Source organism: Argopecten irradians, chromosome 2, assembly GCF_041381155.1.
Source record: "Argopecten irradians isolate NY chromosome 2, Ai_NY, whole genome shotgun sequence".
NCBI classification, from domain to species: Eukaryota; Metazoa; Mollusca; class Bivalvia; order Pectinida; family Pectinidae; genus Argopecten; species Argopecten irradians.
The window spans coordinates 15,050,925-15,073,362 of NC_091135.1; the positions used below are offsets into that span (position 1 = coordinate 15,050,925).

Here is a 22,438-nt window from a genome sequence, read left to right on the forward strand (position 1 = left end):
AAGTTAACTTGGGCTGTTTAGATTTTAATGGTAACTTGATCAACTTGATCCTTTTGAAATCTGCTAGAAGACTGTAAACTATAGGAATAAGAGAATATAAGGAGTTAAATGCTTCAGTAATACAATGCTCTCCAATCACACATGCAGCTCTACATAGCTGTACCAGGTCCAGACGCTCATTTCCCTAGAGCACCACATCCTAAGTCACACAGTGAACTGATCAATTCGCCAACAAAGACTCAATAAAAACGGAATTCTCCAACGCCACCTCCAATACCAGTCTTATTAGCACCAGAGAAAGGCAGCAGTAATCCCCGCCACGTAGCTCCAACAGGAGTTGCTAGTGTCGACATCATCAATGGACTCAAATTGCGATGAAATTTATGGCAGATCAATCCCATGTCTTATCGCGTTTGACCATTTACACTTAAAAACGATTAAAACTGCTCTTCCTTGTTGAGGATGGTGCAATAAAGGCCGTCCTTTCACAAGGACTTTTCACGACACGAGATTCACCATGGCTAATCCCTTCGTTTCCATAATGGCTCCAATCACTTTAACACAGGATAACTGTCCTGGAGAAAGCCGATATCCAATCTAGGAACGATCAACTTTATAATTGTGTCGCGCTAACAGAGTTCCACACACTGCCTGACCATCCATTTTATTGCCGAATTTGTGCGTTCGAGTCTGTGCTTGCAACAAGAGTGACTCTCCTATGTAAAGCCTAGAGATGGATGGTAGTGTGCATTCTTATATACCAAAGGGAAATAGCAATTAAGGCTTACTAGAGAGTAAAGAGTGAATCAGAATTAAAGTTATTACAATAATCGCATTTTCTGTTTATATCTTTTCATTACTTCTTGAAGAATTAAGTGCAGTTATCATGTGCAAATGGAGAAGCATAATACAGATACTGGAAGCCATGACAGGCACAACAATAATGAGACTACTAAATTTATGAGACACCACAACTTTAATAGACATCACAATGATGAGACTACTTTATAAGACACCACAATGATGAGACTACTTTATAAGACACCACAATGATGAGACTACTTTATAAGACACCACAATGATGAGACTACTTTATAAGACACCACAATGATGAGACTACTTTATAAGACACCACAATGATGAGACTACTTTATAAGACACCACAATGATGAGACTACTTTATAAGACACCACAATGATGAGACTACTTTATAAGACACCACAATGATGAGACTACTTTATAAGACACCACAATGATGAGACTACTTTATAAGACACCACAATGATGAGACTACTTTATAAGACACCACAATGATGAGACTGCTTTATAAGACACCACAATGATGAGACTACTTTATAAGACACCACAATGATGAGACTACTTTATAAGACACCACAATGATGAGACTACTTTATAAGACACCACAATGATGAGACTACTTTATAAGACACCACAATGATGAGACTACTTTATAAGACACCACAATGATGAGACTGCTTTATAAGACACCACAATGATGAGACTACTTTATAAGACACCACAATGATGAGACTACTTTATAAGACACCACAATGATGAGACTACTTTATAAGACACCACAATGATGAGACTACTTTATAAGACACCACAATGATCAGACTGCTTTATAAGACACCACAATGATGAGACTACTTTATAAGACACCACAATGATGAGACTACTTTATAAGACACCACAATGATGAGACTACTTTATAAGACACCACAATGATGAGACTACTTTATAAGACACCACAATGATGAGACTACTTTATAAGACACCACAATGATGAGACTACTTTATAAGACACCACAATGATGAGACTACTTTATAAGACACCACAATGAGACTACTTTATAAGACACCACAATGAGACTACTTTATAAGACACCACAATGATGAGACTACTTTATAAGACACCACAATGATGAGACTACTTTATAAGACATCACAATGATGAGACTACTTTATAAGACACCACAATGATGATACTACTTTATAAGACACCACAATGATGAAATAACTTTATAAGACACCACAATGATGAGACTACTGTATAAGACACCACAAGGATGAGACTACTTTAAAAGACACCATAACTTTATAAGACACATGGACAATATTTTTGTGAGACAGTCTGAAGCCTTATGTAATAAAAATATAAAAAGAGGCCCATGGGCCTTAGCGGTCACCTGAATTCAGACACAGAATGAAACAAAGACATGCATATAAACACTATAAATATATATTGGCCCATCAGGCCCTTGAAGTCAGTCAGTGATTTTATAAATTTTTAATCTATGAAGATTATTTGGTTCCATCAAATCTGTGAAATCAGAAGAAAGATTTTTGAAATGTTATCCATTTTGACCCCTTTTGGCCCCACCCCTCTGGCCCCTGGGGGTCGGCCAGGACCAATATGGATATGATGTTAAATGCTATCTCAGGTTCTACCAGTTCCAGAATTTCAGAAGAAGATTTTTGAAGTTTTAGCCTATTTGACCCGTTTTGGCCCCGCCCCTAAGGCCCCTGGGGATCAGTCATAGAAAATTTGGTAATAAGATTCAATGGTCATCACATAGAGATAATTCTGACTACAATTGACGAATTTCCTATTATAATGACTAAATAATGCTCAAAAATGTGTTTTCCATATAAAAACTTATATGTAGTAAACTTAACCCCCTCCCTAGGGGGAAACCTGAGACCCAAGGGTCATATAATTCACAATTTTCATAAAACACCTTAAGACCTGTCCATCTATGAAGAGTATTTGATTCTACCATTTCCAGTATTTAAGAAGAAGATTTTTAAAGTTTTAGCCTATTTGCCCCTTTCGGCCCCGCCCCTCTGCCCCGAGGGGGTTGACCAGGATATTAAAATGTTATCTCATGCTTATAATTCTAAACAAGTTTGACTCATTTCGTATTAAAATTGAGCAAAAAATGCTCATAAATGTGTTTTCACTATATAAACTATAGTAAACTTGACCCCTTCCCCAGGGGGAAACGTGAGACCCCAGGGTCATATAATTCACAATTTTGGTAAAGGACCTCAAGACCTTTTAATCTATGAAGAGTATGTGATTCTACCATTTCCAGAATTTCAGAAGAAGATTTTTGAAGATATAGCCTATTTGACCCCTTTTGACCCCGCCCCTAAGGCCCCTGGGGTTCAGTCATGGAAAATTGGTTAATAGGATTCAATGGCAATCTCATACTGATAATTCTGACAATATTTGACTCATTTCCTATTACAAATGATCAAATAATACTCAAAAATGTGTTTTCCCTATATAAACTATAGTAAACTTAACCCCCTCCCCAGGGGGAAACCCGAGACCCCAGGGTCATATAATTCAAAAAATATAAAAATACTGACACAATATAAATCATGAATACAATACCTTTTCAGAGTAAAATCAATTGACATTATTCTTTTTACAAACTAACAAATCTTGAAATTTTAAGATAGGAAGCAAACAAATAGACTATTTTTTTCTACTCATTATTGATAATTTTTTCCTATTTATATAACTGCATGTAATTTTCCTTGTCTTGATTACCACCTACAAGAACATGAAAGTTGTAAATTGATGTTGTGATCAACTTTATCCCTATCTATAACAGGTTAGGAGGATGGAGACTTAATTCACAAGTCTGATACTTTGGACAATTTGTACGGTATCATTATTACAATTTCTTCTAGCTGACTTAGGGGTGTGGTAAGGAACTTACAAGCCAAATAAGAGGTAATTCATGAATTGTCCAACCCGTGACTTGCTGAGAGTTAACTGCATGCTTAAATTGGTAACATTATGAACCATTTCACTGCTACTATGCATGTTTCCCCATACTTCAAAAGGAAGTTTGAAAGTACATTCAGCCAAACACTAGGATCGAGTGACAGAGAAATCTCTTGTAGCTAAAACTGTTGAAATATTAGTGAATGATTGGAGAACTTATTATCTATATCAGGAAATTGATCACAAGAAAAACTTAAAACAACATCTCTGAATCCATGCCATACTTGTAAGACAGCTATATTTGAGATAAAATACACTTACATGGCAGGACATCACTGTAACGGTTTTTGCGGAGATTCGACGGATCACTTGCGACCTTGGTACTATTGGGGTCAGCTTCGTAGGCTCCTAGTCCTTCCCATTCACGGTCCAAGCGATCATTGTTCTTCAGGTGATCCTCCATGTAGGACTGTTAAACAGTAAATTAAACTTCGTCAGGATCTAAGTATGATATTCGGCAGGTTGGAGTTTCCTCCCCTGGGTTAGAATAACTGATAAAACTAGATAACATTATTTGTGATTTTGCATGACTTAATGTTGTGTTCATAAAAATTTAATTAATTAATCCATGAAATAACAAGTAATGACTTAATCATATATATCATTATAGCCAGACTGCAGAATTTAAATCAGTTGAAATTTTATTTCTTTTGTTTTAGTCAAAATCTCGAAAATTTTACCCACAAAAATAAACGTCTATACAGTATATATTCTAATTATTTTTTTGTAAATTTCTTTTTACACGCATTGGTTATCTTGTCTAAAATTTTATATGACTGCTAGTTGTTTAAAAGTAAAATTCAATCATGAAGGTAATAAAGAATGAAAGAACAAAATCTTTTTTAAAGATGCTCCATCAGTGACAAATAGTATTTTTTTTTGACAGCAGCAGATGAATTCGTATTATCTTCTGTTACAAAAATAACTTACTACAAACCATTACCACCATTAAAAGGTTTGTTTTAGCTTCTAATTTTACTTCAAGATGAAAATATTAAAGATATTTAACTGTGTTCCGAAAAGATTCTGTACCACTTTGTCCTATATGGAATGAAATACTGGTTGAGCATGCACACAGAGCAAAATACATTATTTTGTTTTTATGTGTTAATTAGACACATATATACATGATCAAATATCAATTATTGTTCAAATGATGAGTATCATTTATGCTCTGTCGGCGGTGGAGCATCTTTAAATTCAAGTTTTAATATTATGGTCGAAGTCAGACACAAAAATCTTTATCTACATGATGAAAAAATAAAAAATGTACTGACCAGCACAATGTGTCCTGTGGAGATATCCATATTAGAACTGACCGGTTCTTCACTCCTAGAATTAGCATCAAGAATAATTTTTTCAGTTCGGCAAATTGGATTAACATCGTATTCAAAACTCCAACTCTTCACATGTTGAAAGACATCAAAACTTCTCTCAGCCATCCGTTTGATTGACATTTCAATTTAAAGTTCACAAAGGTCACAGTTCAAATATCACAGCAGAATTTGACCTGACATACCATGTCAGAGTTCAGTAATTTAGGGCAACAGTTAAAGGTTACAAGTGAAATGTAAAAGTTCACTAATACTGCACAATTAAAATTAAATAATATCACACAGTGCGAAGTCCAGGTTGTTTTATATCATATAATATAACATATAATGAAATCTTTTTGACAATTGGAATGACAGGATTTATAAAGAAAAATAATAACTTCAACAATAACTATATTGCTTGTAATTAATCTTGATGCATAGTCATTAATATTAATCATAAAACATGTACATGTATGATATATAACAATAATTCATAAAGTGTTTCTTGATAACCAGTGAGCAGGAACACAAATCAGTACTTCGATTGAAGTCTTGCATAGCTATGAATTATCAAAAACTGATGTGTCAACATGTTAAAACTTATTTGCCATATTTTATATAAGATTCCGTAACAATAATGATATATTGAGTGTAAGCGACGTGTATATCTGGATACATCCTTATACTGGTACTGTGGAGTCTCACCTGTATACAGGTATCAATATGTCACACCTGTTACAGCAGGTGTTACTATAACTATAGTCGTTATATGGTAATCAGTGTTATTGCTATCCCACAAATAGGTAGCACTCAGTCCAATCCCAGTCCATAGCTACTTCATCTTCTTATGTGACAAGTACTGAAGGCTTCTACACCGTCACACATGTCAAACATGGTACCTTATGGTCGCGCAAATACCCAATTATAGAGCACATTCGTACTTGGTAATGAACTCTCAATCATCCACCACTTTAATTAACACTATATCATTAGCACCGAAAACAAATATCCTGTTTGTTATCAACTCTGACATATATTAGTTTTTCTTTTGTTCTGTATTTCCATAAATAATCCATAGCTTTTTTAACACAATTAAGTCCGTGAATGACAGGCTTGTCACTTTGAACTTACACCTGTGCTAGGGTCTATAATTATCTATCCGCTATGTTTAAGTCTGTACGAGGAGAGCGAAATCACTACCGCCACCATATGGTACACAACGACACAAATTATAGTCTGGAATACATTACACCCACTTGGGGAGTAACCATGGCAATGGTAATTCTTTGCTGCAGGAACTGATGTCTTTTCTGTTTGTCACATCAGGGGCTTTCTGTTCTATAGAAAAGGTCAATCCTGTGACGGACTATCTTACTCCTAAACCCGTCAGCTTAACAGTCTCCCTCTGACAGAAGCTTCAGTCAGGCAAGTCCTAAAATCCACATATTACTTTAATTCCATGTACAGACTACAAGCCATCAACTAGTAATCACTACCGTAATGTTAGTATTTTAATGAGAAGCCGTCACGGTAATCATCACTGATTTGACCAGACCATATTTTATGTGGATGGCGATGCTAGTCAGCGTAATGACACCCTGTATGTCGGTACGTCAGCACCGATAAACGACAACAAATGAAGTGAAATCCAAGACGAATCTGTGTCCACACACCCCCACTAATTAACAAGGGAAGGACTCAATACTGATGAGATTCATCAATTCACCAAAAGATAAATGATCTATCATTAGGAATATGGGAGAGTCGACCTGACTGAGAGTAATACAATCTCTTCATGTAGAGGAAGACAACACCTTTAATTAGTCACTGAACAGTATCATTCTGAGGATACGTAGAAATATAATGTTTCAAAATCTTATTTTTTTATGTTAAAGTTATTAAATCTTTCTGTATAAGAGATGATTTTACTGATTTTCTGTTGATAATGATTGTGGATGGTCTAAATCGATAAAATAATTCTAGATTACTTTGGCAGATAGGTTTAGTAAATCATTAAGCCATAATTACATGATGTAGTGCCACTGCTACCAACATTTTATTTTATTGACTTTTTTAACATTTGACTACCACAGAAAACTCTAAGAACATGAAAAATGTCCCAAATAAAAGACACAATAGCATGGGACAGGAGAGGATAACTCTTTATTCACCCCGATATCACAACAACTATAGGGACATCTAAACGTTATAGTGATGACCAATCACATGCTAGTGCTATTCAATAAGTTTTCTAAGGTAATTCTTCAAATAATTCTCTGATACACAATACACAGAAAGCATGATCTTCTACATCTACTCCTATATTCTTATACTTAAGGCTGATCTACTCCTACACTCTTATCTAAGGTTAATCTACTCCTATATTCTTATACTTAAGGCTGATCTACTCCTACACTCTTATCTAAGGTTAATCAACTCCTATATGAAAGGTTGATCTACTCCTATATTTAAGGTTGATCTACTTCTACACTCTTTAATCTAGAGCTGATCTACTCCTATACTCTTATTTAAGGTTGATCTACTCGTTGATCTACTCCTCTAATTAAGGTTGATTTACTCCTATATTTAACGTTGATCAACTCCTATATTTAAGGTTGATCTACTCGTTGATCTACTCCTCTAATTAAGGTTGATTTACTCCTATATTTAACGTTGATCAACTCCTATACTGTATACGGTTGATTTCCAAATTAAAGACTTATTTATCATTCCTTAGTCTGTTCCCGCTACTGATGCTGACTCTAAGGAATACACATATGTCCATATTAAGTTGTTTACAATTCTGCAAAAAGGTCAATACTAGCGAACATCTAACCTGAAAATCATACCAATATTAAATTACCATACAAAATGCTAACAAACATCTAACCTGAAAATCATACCAATATCAAATTACCATACAAAATACTAGCGAACATCTAACCTGAAAATCACACCAATAACAAACTACCATACAAAGTTGCATCATGCCCATGTAATATGTTCGATCGGAATCTGTATCCAGCAGAGCCGCCCGTCTCAGGATTGATAAAACCCGGTCCTGGTGACACATGCATAGCATGCATTCTACACTGCCGATCAATCATTCACGTCCAAAAACGCAAGGATGATAAAAATTTCAATCAAAAATGTTAACGACAAAAGAATGATGCCAGTGTTTGGAAGAAGAGGACAAAATCAGCTGCCACTGAGTCTGCCGATGTGTTCAGTTTGGACTACAATGGCTGACTAGGAAGGGAGCTTCCAAAACCACAAAAACGATAGAAAAAGTACGAGTCTGGCTCTAGTGACCAATGTCTCCAAGGCAGTGTGGGCTTGACTTTGGTAAATCAGTTATTCTCTGTTACAAAAGGTGATGTCATTTAACTTGACTTTAATACTTTTTATCCAAACTACCACGGAAAGTTACTGGGTTCAGATGATCTTACATTCCTGGAGTCCCCACACAAGAGTTCAGCCTTATAAACCAGCCTGACCTGAAAAGTTCAGTTATCATTACCAACCTCCATTTGTAAGTTCAGTTTGTCTTACAAAATGCCCTGACCTCAGAAAAGTTCAGTTGTTTTCAATTCAACCTTCATATTCACATTCAGTTTAAAACTCAAACAGTCCATGTGTAGTTCCATCCAACCTTGACACAAAGTTTCTGTTGTACAATGTAATCATCCTAATAAAGTTCACAATATACAAAGAGTTATCAGTAAATCTAAGTATTGCATATAGAGGCAATATTACACATATGTGTATATGACACACACATCATTAGACCTCCAAATAAGGCTGCCAACGGTAGCAGCTGGGCAGAGCATCTGAATCATTTGTAGTAATTATCACCTAATACAGAGCTGTGGGGGCTATGATAAGTACAAATAAGGACTGGTACCGCCATCTCTCCCGAGTTCATCACAGCCTCTGTAACAGTTCCTTTATACAGCAGGCCAACTCAACCGTACTGCTCAATGTCCCTTGAGATTCTGTCTCTCACACTTCCAAGTACATATCCACATTTTAATCAGGCTTTTCTGAAGACCCACATGACGACGTGCGCACACACACATGTGGCACAGTACCTCCATCATTGATTTCTGTGTGTGAATTGTCGCAGGATTTCGACTCTGTTGGGCGATCTACACTAACATACCAAAACAACTGTTGTAGTTGCAAAAGACAACCTGAGGCGAGAAATGAATTACACAGACATTTATCACCTCCAATCCATCCTCATATCACCTGGTTCACAGTCTCAATGGAAGTAATATCTAAAACATCATATGGTGATAGTGTGCCTGGTTCACAAGTCTCAATGGAAGTAATATCTACAAAATCATATGGTGATAGTGCGCCTGGTTCACGAGTCTCAATGGAAGTAGTATTTAGTATTCTTCAAACTTCCAATCAAAGCAGTGCCAGTGGTTCACATATCTGATTTCAGTAATATCTAATATCACCACACTTTCTAGTTAAAACATGTTGATAGTAGCTAACATGTCTCTCACTGGTATATTTGTTTTACAGACTACCAAATATAGATTCTTAAATTCTTGATTGCAGTATACCTTCTAGTTAACCAGTTTTACATTTTTTGTTTAGAAATGTAATTAAAACTCAAGGCATTGTTAATATATTGTATAGTCACATATACTGTGTACACCGTAACAATGCCTTCTATAAAATCTATTGTTGTTCAAATATTATACACCAACCCAATCTAAACTTTAAAGACTTTCTAAAATATTACATAATTTAACAAATACTGATCATTACAACTCTGTCAACCATGAAGATGCAGTCTGTGAATTGTGTATTTGTAGAAATCTGCAAACGCTTTTGGAATTGAAATGATAATACAAGTTAGTAAAACCTGTTTTCTACCTTTTTTAATGAAGATTTCTTTTAATTATTGGTAATTTTGTAAGATGCGAGGATCTGCTGTTTAATTTTTGTATTTCTACCAAGACAATAGTTTTTAAGAATAATCTTAATTAAGTAAAAAAAAAAAACCCAAACAAACAAAAAGTCAATATAATTCAGATGTAAGAAAAGGACAAGGTTATTTGATGCTGAAATGACAGGAAATTTCGTTAACTTCTATGACAGAAAGTCACGGAACAGTTGTGACCCTGAAAATTTAATTAATTTTTTCTTCTTTGTTTTTTGGATGACACACATGATCTGAAAATCCATTAGATAAAGGAGAAAAGGGTCATAAAATTCACTAAGCTTGTAATAACACATAGCACACCAAGCTGAGAAAGATGGGAAAGATAGAACTTAATATAGTAGAAAGAAATAGGGGATTGTGCACCACCAGAGTAAGCTAGTTTATGGGTAACTGCATTCTGACATGCAAAAAATACCATATAGCCCAATATCTACATATCCAATAGCTGGAACACAAAAGAATTTTAGGACTGGTGATTTCCTACACAGTCATTGTCCCCTTTTTATTTCAATTACTTCCAAGGTAAAATCATCCTGATTCGATCTTCAGTTACACGAGACCAAGTCATACATCAATTCAAAAGTATTTGGGAAGACAAAAAAACGACCATCATTCTGGTGAAAAAAACTACAATGGGTGTTACTGAGTTAATGGAGTTCATTAAGGAAATGCAAATTTATGTACATGAGCAGTTAATTAATTTAAATAAAAACTGCTCTATGCCATGAACTTGTGTAGCAACAAAGTCTGGTGCACACCGACGAAGTATTGTCTGTTTATCTGAAGAGATTTATATGGAATCATAATACCCTAATACCACAGAGAGGTTACTTAAAGCTGACCAATCTTAGAGACTGATCCTGTATGTTAGGCCTGCACAGCATGCCTATACAAAGCAATGGTGAGTAAGATTTAAATGACTATCTTCAGCATTCACTACTTCCTGCCAATAAGGTGTGGATGTAGGATTTTCTGTAGGGAGCACGAGACTAATGCTGTATTGATGTTTCCTCTCTTATAACTCCAGCAATGATCAAAGATTTCCACTTTCCTGTATGGCGGGATCAAAGAGACAATGTGTATCAATCCGGGGTAGAATGAACAGGTAACTAGCGATGACAATCAACGACACTTAACCATCCAACATTTACCTGGGATTTCATCGTAAAATGCATCAAGATTAGTCCTCAACAGTCACCTTAAACTTCTATCAAAAAGACCGATAATCTAAGTTAATTTGTCGTAATTATCTTAAAACACAAAACCTGGTGTGCATGCTGTTAGCACATCAAAGTGCATGCAACCACGAGTCTCATTAAACGTGAACAAGTCTTTTACAAAAAAAGATTGATCATTAAAAGATTTCACAAATTTGAAGATTTTGAGAAGCCAAGACTCTGCTAGGGTTCTAATGTTTTGGGTAACTTTTGAAAATGCTTTACAAAATTACAAATAAAAAAAACCCCAATCTTTTTAATCTTTCTATGCATCAAAAACAGCTAAAATTGATTGAGATCAACAGATCTCAAAAGGCAAAATATCAGCCAAGAAATGAAAAAAGGATCTCATAGAACTGAAATCAAATGTTAGATGAATAATATAAGAAGATAGAAAGCTGGACAAAAAGGACATAGAAGGAAAGATAATGGTGATGAGATTAGAATCGGTAGTTGATATAGCTGGGAGGGATGCGAGAATGTCTACTGGTTTAATGTCCAGGCATTGATCAGAAGCCTTCTACTGGTCGACCAGCTCAGCCTTTAATCACAAGGCTGATATTGAATCTGCAGCTCCTCCAATCACCGCCATTACTGTTTCATATAAAGTCGAGATTGGTTTTCTCTTTAATAGCTTCAGGAGGAAAAAGTTAAATTAAAGAGCTTCTTTATTTGAGACAATGCAGTGTTTGTTTCAGACTGTTGCTACAGTTGAATAAACCCTTTCTACAAATTAATCATACAATACTTCAAGAAAAAAAAAGCATTTCTTTACCATAGGTAAACCAGGTGAGTATAGCTTACATTGTCAATTTCTCAGAAAAGGCATTATCCCTTGGTATCAAACACTAAATCCAACAAATAGCTTTCCTTCATCAGTGAATACTTAATTCTAAAAATCTTCCTTGTATAAAACAATTCCTTAAAAACATTCCATGGAGGTTTAATGTGTCATCTGCAATTTGAGTTTGCACAGAAGCAATATTTTTTTTCCCAATTCTTAGGATGAGTGACCTTGACCTTTGATCTTCAAACCAGAAAAGCTACTTTTGAGAAAAAAGGTCTATATGAGTTAAGAGTTTTAATCAAGTAAGAGAAACTGGAAATCACATGACCTCTCTGTGGTAATCTGTGGTTTACTGACAATCAAGGTGATATAGTAGAATATATGATTATCTCCCTTGCATCTAGTGTTTAGTAAAATGATTATCTCCCCTACATAATAGTCCATTATAAATAAGATTAAGAAATCCTTTATCTCCTTTTCATTTGTCTTTTTAATGGAGTTTTCTAACTTTAGAAGAGTTATCTTCCTTAAGACATTCAATGAATAATCCACAATTGTATCCAGATACCAATCTTCATCCGATGTATACTGAACATTTTTTTAATATATATGTATTTTGATTAAAACAGAACACATTTGATATCTATGTATCTCTACAGTTCTATGCAGGCATCCTTCCAATGGGTTATTTTTTACTTAAATGTTCAGTGCATATAACTATATAACTGTACTATAAATGCCTTAAAGTGCACGACAGAGAGGTCCCTCAGAAAAGTGCAAGACTATAAGGCTTAGGTGGATTTTTGTGAAAACATTTCTTCAACTTTCATGTTTTATTTGCTGATAAAAATGTTGTTCACATCTTTGCATAATCAAATTTAATCTGATAAAATGTGTTGGTGAATCCATTAGATAAACAGTGGTTAGCTCTACACAAAACCCAAAATAGCTGTAATGCCTAATCTTTTGATACATCTGTGAAAAGTTTTTTCTATTCATTATAATCGTAATGTTTTTATACTATTAATTACATGTCTGTTTTTGTAAAACGCACATTTTGTTTTTCTCAAAAATTTACAAAAAAAATCAATCAGAGAGGAAATATTTTATTAATACTGTATGATTCCAGTATCAAAACTGCAAGCTTTAATCTACATAAATTTGAGAAATTTATGATAATCAAAGATTGGTGAATCTGTCAAAATGTATGCAGTGAAAAGCCTAAACCATATTCCTGTAACACCGCCATGTATGAGACGTGACAGACATGCAGGGGCGATTGATCGGCACACATTTACGTACTGTCATGAGTCATGCATGCGACGCTGCATCCACGATTTGTACTGAAAAAAGACCGTCTGCTTTACTTAATCTTCTACACATAACAACATAATTTGTCTACCGGAGAATTCTAACAGATAAACAGTTTTACCAGATATTCTTCTGTTTGTTTCATGTCATAACTGTTACGAGATAGATCAGGACACTGATATATATATATATGATGAAAATAAAGAATTTAAAGTTAAGAAAACTCAAATTTTATTGGTTAACAACTAAATCAAGTGTAATTAAAATCAAATTCACAATGTTTTCAATTATCTCTCAGTCTTAGAACAACCCATTTTATAAATTGTTATAATTACAATATCTAGAACTAAGAAAAGATAAGAAAAAAGTTAACTTAAAAGATTTAGTGTTTCACTTATACAAATGCTTCTTATTACCAATTGAATTTTTACTTCAAAATCAAAATTAACAATTCAATTTTGATTTATCTTCAAAAATATTTGACAAAATCAAAATCTGGCAGATATGCAATTTAATTTACACATTACGTATGTTATAAAGGATTTCTGAGGATATACTGAAATTTTTAAAGAAATATGGAATAAAAGTTTGCCAGATTTGACCTTGAAGAGATAATCATTATACACAATTCTTACATGTATGACAATTTGAAGAGGAGACATAAAACTGTATCTAGATTTCGATGCTTTTCATGAGATTTATATCTGATCTCAAAATGTGTTTGACCTTGACTGACCTTGTAATGTGTTAGATCGAGATTTAAATCCTTGATTTATGTGTACAATAAACCTAAACATCAAGGTTTGACCTTGAAATGGAACCTTGAAATACTGCATTAAAACATGAACTATGAGTATCCTGACTTGACACACTGGAGACTAATTGGATGTGTGATGATTTATGCTAGGGAACTCTGGGTGACAACCAGGTGACATGGCAGACATTATAGTGATGCCACAACAGTCACAACATACCATCTGATGATGTATGGCGCCTAATGACATTAAAATGACTCCATCTTCCTTTAATAAAAGTCCCTCCAGGATTCTGTGAATCTAATTCCAGGATTCAAGGAGAATCCATCATTTGACCATAGAGGAGCAATTGTCTTTGTGGAGTGATTCTAGGGTAATCCCAGATCTGATTTCTATTGACACTGTAAAACCACCTGACTACTATGGTCTCCATCTTTGTCTTCCAATATACTGTTCTCTTTGTCAAACAATCAGATTACTTAAATGATTACTGGAATAATATTTATATTTCAGAAAATTATTCCACATTCATGAACATGCTATTCCAATGAGAGACTTACAAAGAAAGAACTATACACTTAAATTTTTATCCAGATAGCCAAAGAAATGCATGTATACAAGGATTGCAAAAGAACTGACACCTCTGAACATATCAGCTAGGGTAGTGTGACTACACAATGTTACAAGTTATATACAGATGTTTGGTTCCAGTTGGAAATGTAACTGTAACACGTAACTGTATCACACAGAAACAATCTTTTCACTGTAATCAGATATTTGTATCATAACCTGATAACTTTGTTAAAAGCAACCAGATACTTGTGTTATAACCAAATATATTTGCTGTATCTAGTTATTTGTGCTGTTACCAAGAATGTTTTGTGTAATAAGATATTTGTGTCATAACCAAACATTTTGCTGTAACTAGTTATTTGTGCTGTTACCAAGAATTGTTTGGTGTAATAAGATATTTGTGTCTTCACCAAATATATTTGCTGTAACTAGTTATTTAAGCTGTAACCAAGAATTATTTTGTGTAATAAGATATTTGTGTCTTCACCAAATATTTTTGCTGTAACTAGTTATTTGTGCTGTAACCAAGAATTGTTTTGTGTAATAAGATATTTGTGTCACAACCAAATATTTTTGCTTTAACTAGTTATTGGTGCTGTTACCAAGAATGTTTTGTGTAATAAGACATTTGTGTCATAACCAAAAATTTTGCTGTAACTAGTTATTTTTGCTGTAACCAAGAATTGTTTTGTGTAATAAGATATTTGTGTCACAACCAAATATTTTTGCTGTAACTAGTTACTTGTGCTGTTACCAAGAGTTGTTTGGTGTAATAAGACATTTGTGTCATAACCAAACATTTTGCTGTAACTAGTTATTTGTGCTGTAACCAAGAATTGTTTTGTGTAATAAGATATTTGTGTCACAACCAAATATTTTTGCTTTAACTAGTTATTTGTGCTGTTACCAAGAATTGTTTTGTGTAATAAGACATTTGTGTCATAACCAAATATTTTGCTGTAACTAGTTATTTTTGCTGTAACCAAGAATTGTTTTGTGTAATAAGATATTTGTGTCACAACCAAATATTTTTGCTTTAACTAGTTATTTGTGCTGTTACCAAGAATTGTTTTGTGTAATAAGATATTTGTGCCATAACCAAATATTTTTGCTGTAACTAGTTATTTGTGCTGTTACCAATGTTTTTGGTGTAATAAGATATTTGTGCCATAATCAAATATTTTTGCTGTAACTAGTTATTTGTGCTGTAACCAAGAATTGTTTTGTGTAATAAGATATTTGTGCCATAACCAAATATTTTTGCTGTAACCAGTTATTTGTGGTGTTACCAATGTTTTTGGTGTAATAAGATATTTGTGTCATTGTAACAATGTTTAACAGACTTGAGCCAATATGTTGTTAGAGTGATCACATCCAGCCAGTGTAGCAGGTGTCCATGACAGTACTACACATCCTTTAGAAATCTATTAGAAATCGTGTGCCTCTGAGAAAAAACAATCAGTGCACTGCAATTAAAGACAGGAGTGAAATATTTCTGTTTGATCCCCTCAGGGTGAGCTGTATATATAAGGACAGGAGTTACAAGATTCCCATTTCATTCCCTCCAGTAATACAGAACGCAAGAAATGTCTTAATTGGATGTGTAAAGAAATCTCGGAAATAAATATGAAAACTTGACGGCAAAAAGCCCGCAGGGGGATTGTGGGTCTGATGGCGCTGTAATCATTGGCAAAATGATATGTTAGATCTTGATCACTGGGAAGCTTTGTACTAAAGTTGGCAACTGAGTGGTAACAGTAAAACTGTACAGCAAGCTAAGGTCATTTTCTGATTTGGATAAGTAATCTCTAACACAACTGCTTACCACACAACAATGCCTTTAGCAAATAAAATAAATTTAAATTTAAAAAGTATTTAAAACCAAAATCTTACCTAAAATTGAATGACATTGGGAATGTTTAATCAACCATGCTGTGCCATTTGGGTTCAAAAATAATCTTTCAAATTGTCCAATCATATTAATCAAAAGGTATCATTTTAATTTGTCCAATCAATGGTGCTGTACCATATTAATCAAAAGGTATCATTTTAAATTGTCCAATCAATGGTGCTGTACCATATTTATGTAAAGGTATAATTTCAAATTGTCCAATCAATGGTGCCCTACCATATTGATGGCCATTGCAATGAAGAAATTCAAATTGTCCAATCATTGGTGTAGAAGTATTGGATCTTGTCCAATCATACTCTGTGACACAAACATTTGTTGATATTTCAACAGAACACTCACAGCCAGATAGTCCCTGAGAGTTTCGTTTTCTTTATGAGAACAACAGATTGTAACTATAATGATGTTTATAATGAGATGGTCTCTTTCCCAGCTGATCTCTCCCTTCTAGGTCTATGTTGTATCAACTGGAGGCTATAGTTCCACCCTAAACATGTCAATAATGTATTCCAAATATATCCCCTCATCTCAGTGATGAATACCTCGCATATTACATCAAATGAACGCTTGATCTCAATCATCACAATATTTCCTCAAGCCATTACCACTGATTAATGCAATTTTTACATCAAACACATTTTACAAAATCAAAAGTTCTTTAATTTCTTTCTTATGAAGTTCATTCCAGCATCCTGTTGAATCAATTAGTATTGTACTCTGTAAAATAGTGACGATTTATAAGAAATCACGAGACAATGATGAGCTGTACTGAATTAGACTTTAGGTTGGTTGGTGTGTTTCTATGTAGGGTTAGTGACTGTGTGTTGTGTGGCCCATCACATCAACCTATAATTACTTCTAGCTCTGGACCAATGTCAACCTGCGTTATGTGTCCTCAAGCTTTGAATCTAAGAAAGGAGTTAACACACAGTTAATCCCCTGGAAGGGGATTTACCAATGCTTTACTGAAACAAGTTTGTAAACAGATGGATAGCATGGTTAAAGACAAAAAAGAAATTAAAGACAAGGTTTATGATATCGTACTAAATTGCTAGAGACAGATATACAAAGTAAAATGTGTAGCATTATACAGGTAACTCAGAGGATAAATGTCTCCTCAACATCATTGACAGTTATACCAAAAGGCTCCTACTCAAGTCCATAAACTTGCTTGTTCATACATAATGTTGAACTAAAACTTCATTCTTCAGTCTAACACTAACTGGTTCATACATAATGTTGAACTAAAACTTCATTCTTCAGTTTTACCCTAACTGGTTCATACATAATGTTGAACTAAAACTTCATTCTTCAGTTTTACCCTAACTGGTTCATACATAATGTTGAACTAAAACTTCATTCTCCAGTCTTACCCTAGCTGGTTTATACATAATGTTGAACTATAAGCTAGTCCAACATTAGTTGGTTGAATTAAAACTTCAGTGTCCAGTCTTACCCTAGCTGGTTTATACATAATGTTGTTGAACTAAAACTTCAGTGTCCAGTCTTACCCTAGTTGGTTTATACATAATGTTGAACTAAAACTTCAGTGTCCAGTCTTACCCTAGCTGGTTTATACATAATGTTGAACTAAAACTTCAGTGTCCAGTCTTACCCTAGCTGGTTTATACATAATGTTGAACTAAAACTTCATTCTCCAGTCTTACCCTAGCTGGTTTATACATAATGTTGAACTAAAACTTCAGTGTCCAGACTTACCCTAGCTGGTTTATACATAATGTTGAACTAAAAGCTAGTCCAACATTAGTTGGTTGAATTAAAACTTCAGTAACCAGTCTTACCCTAGCTGGTTTATACATAATGTTGAACTAAAACTTCAGTGTCCAGTCTTACCCTAGCTTGTTTATACATAATGTTGAACTAAAACTTCAGTGTCCAGTCTTACCCTAGCTTGTTTATACATAATGTTGAACTAAAACTTCAGTGTCCAGTCTTACCCTAGCTTGTTTATACATAATGTTGAACTAAAACTTCAGTGTCTAGTCTTACCCTAGCTGGTTTATACATAATGTTGAACTAATTAAAACTTCAGTGTCATAGTCGTCTTACCCTAGCTGTTTATACATAATGTTGAATTAAAACTTCAGTGTCCAGTCTTACCCTAGCTTGTTTATACATAATGTTGAACTAAAACTTCAGTGTCCAGTCTTACCCTAGCTGGTTTATACATAATGTTGAACTAAAACTTCAGTGTCCAGTCTTACCCTAGCTTGTTTATACATAATGTTGAACTAAAACTTCAGTGTCCAGTCTTACCTAGCTGTTTATACATAATGTTGAACTAAAACTTCAGTGTCTAGTCTTACCCTATCTGGTTTATACATAATGTTGAACTAAAACTTCATTCTCCAGTCTTACCCTAGCTGGTTTATACGTAATGTTGAACTAAAACTTCAGTGTCCAGACTTACCCTAGCTGGTTTATACATAATGTTGAACTATAACTTCAGTGTCCAGTCTTACCCTAGCTGGTTTATACATAATGTTGAACTAAAACTTCAGTGTCCAGACTTATACCTAGCTGGTTTATAGATAATGTTGAACTAAAAGCTAGTCCAACATAAGTTGGTTTATATATATTGCTGAATTAAAACTTCAGTGTCCAGTCTTACATATAGCTGGTTTGTATGTTCGCTGGAGACTCTGTCCAATAGTGGAGTCCGAGTCAGCTGGACAAATGTCCTGAATGGTCATATTAAATCAATACAAACTATGACAACTTACTGCTGCCTTATTATGTGCAAAAAGTTTCCCCTGATCAAAATTATCTTTACATATACACAAAGAATGCTGAAAAACTAGGAAAGAGGATTTGTAATAGATACATGTTGACACATCAGTTTTAGATATAGTGGGTTGGGATTTTTCTTATTCAGTGCTTTTTCTAATACACCAGTAAAACTTAGCAACCACCTCTGTATATAGCTAGACTGCCTAATTAATATTTTGCATTTGCTTTTATGTTCCAACATATATCACATGATCTCTTCCTGTTACAAGAAGTTTTCTGCTGTTTTCAACTGATGCTAAATAACTATGGTAACCACAGCCTTACCATGACGATGTGCTGCTCCGGCTTGACGGACTTCTGACTTGAGACTCAGAGACACTTCCAATACGTGATGCTGCATGAAGAGGCTCCGGTTTCTCTGACGACTTGCCTTGCATTCGCTGGCGGCACAGATCCTATGGGACAGAAATGTGTGACAATGTAGTCGAGGCAAGGTGTCAGATACTTATTGGAAAGAGAAATATTCGCTTCTCAATGAATTTTATATGGATATATTGTACACAGTAACAATTCAGGGCCATTAAGCCTGGTTTTCTACTCAGTCTACTGTTACATGATAACATTACAGTCATGAATTAGTTCATCACTTCCTAAATCTATTTTCCTCTCTATACCATTCTCCTCACAACAAATTCTACCATAGATAACTTACACAGTAATATGTGTATAAATCAGTGTATTCCTGATATATAATTATGCTTCTACCACATTTTATATATGTTTGTATTTTTTCTTGTCTTTACATATATTTGCAAATAATATAGTTTAATACGGCAGTTTGGAGGTCCTAAAACGACCTGTGTAAAGTACAATATACCGTCAAGTAGAAGGGACTAATCGACGGTAAATTGTACTTGACCACGTTGTGAATCAATTCATAGAACAATGAAGCCTCTTTACACTGAAGTGAATATATGAAAAAAAGCAAATATCAAAACAAATCTGTCTTGCCTAACATTTTCTCAAATACCGCTACTCTTTAGGTGAAACATCCCCCTGAAGAGAAGCAGTAGCTGTGAAAGCGCATGGGAAGGCAGATTTGTTTTGATATTTGTTTTTTCATATTTTATTCCATGGCAACGACATACTTTATGTATTTATCAACCCAAAGAAACTCAACAATTTTCTAGGTAAAAGTGAGTAACTTTTGTGTGGATCACGTGATTCTGTCATGAGAACCTGCAGACCGTTGATTCTTCTCATGGAATGAAGAGTAATGAACTGGTGCACACGAGTCAGCCATGTTTTATGATGTGGCACAGGATTGCATGTGAGGTGTTCATACCAGAGACATACACGATCTGCTCGACAACCTCCATCAGACCACTCAACCATCCTGCCCATTTGTTCTGTGAGCCCGTAGCTTCCAACTCGGAGACATTAGGAACCATACACACATGTGAAACTACAGACCATTTAATCATGGCCAAGTTAGTCTCTGATCAATTCTCATTGCAGAACAAGAACAAGTAATTGCATTTATTCAAAGTGAAACAAAATCCTTCATGAAATCTCAATTTCTTGGAGGATAATTTTTTAAAATCTGTTTTTATAAAGATTTCGTGCACTGCAGTCATGTGTAAGGTGCCCTGCAATGCAACTGAAACGTGACATTTCAGTTAATGGATGTGTACTCGACACAGCAACAAAACAATTTTCTGTGTTACAACCTAATTATTTTACAAGAAGACTGATCATGTGAGATTAAACAACTAATTCTACAGTGTGAGTACAGCCTTAATAAACAGTGTGCTCTTATTTTTTTTCCTTTCAAAAAATCACTCAAATCTGTCACTATTGAAATTCTCCAGGATTTAAAGATTCCCTTAAACTAACTGTAGTATTCTAGACTACACTTTTAAAACTGGTAGTCCTCAGATCCCCTATATTATCTCCCCTGATCACTATATACCTGTACACAGGTAAACTCACCTGAACACCCTCTGTATTATCTCCCCTGATCACTATATACCTGTACACAGGTAAACTCATCTGATAGTCCTCAGAACCTCTGTGTTATCTCCCCTGATCACTATATACCTGTACACAGGTAAACTCACCTGGTAGTCCTCAGAACCTCTGTATTATCTCCCCTGATCACTATATACCTGTACACAGTATACCTGTACACAGGTAAACTCGCCTTATAGTTCTCTGTATTATCACCCCTGATAACTATATACCTGTACACAGGTATTCCTCAAACCCTGTTATGAACTATATACCTGTACACAGGTAAACTAACCTGATAGTCCTCAGAACCTCTGTATTATCTCCCCTGATCACTATATACCTGTACACAGGTAAACTCACCTGGTAGTCCTCTGTATTATCTCCCCTGATCACTATATACCTGTACACAGGTAAACTCATCTGATAGTCCTCAGAACCTCTGTGTTATCTCCCCTGATCACTATATACCTGTACACAGGTAAACTCACCTGGTAGTCCTCATAACCTCTGTATTATCTCCCCTGATCACTATATACCTGTACACAGGTAAACTCACCTGGTAGTCCTCAGAACCTCTGTATTATCTCCTCTGATCACTATATACCTGTACACAGGTAAACTTACCTGGTAGTCCTCAGAACCTCTGTATTATCTCCCCTGATCACTATATACCTGTACACAGGTAAAATCATTTGAAAGTCCTCAGAACCTCTGTATTATCTCCCCTGTTCACTATATACCTGTACACATGTAATCTCACCGGGTAGTCCTCAGAACCTCTGTGTTATCTCCCCTGATCACTAAATACCTGTACACAGGTATATACCTGTACACAGGTAAACTCACCTGATAGTCCTCTGTATTATCTCCCCTGATCACTATATACCTGTACACAGGTAAACTTACCTGGTAGTCCTCAGGACCTCTGTATTATCTCCCCTGATCACTATATACCTGTACACAGGTAAAATCACTTGAAAGTCCTCAGAACCTCTGTATTATCCCCCCTGATCACTATAT

The 22,438-nt window shown here is 34.9% G+C and overlaps 1 protein-coding gene across 1 annotated transcript in view; it reads right to left on the minus strand.

The window, feature by feature from the left end:
- LOC138316456 (receptor-type tyrosine-protein phosphatase N2-like) overlaps positions 1–22,438 on the minus strand; it is a 117,751-nt gene that overhangs the window by 14,358 nt on the left and 80,955 nt on the right. Inside the window, exons 5-7 of the mRNA XM_069258151.1 lie at positions 19,730–19,860; positions 5,101–5,155; positions 4,085–4,232 (exon numbers count right to left, since the gene is read on the minus strand). Coding sequence (XP_069114252.1) covers positions 4,085–4,232; positions 5,101–5,155; positions 19,730–19,860 — 334 coding nt within the window. The remainder of the gene's footprint in view (positions 1–4,084; positions 4,233–5,100; positions 5,156–19,729; positions 19,861–22,438) is intronic.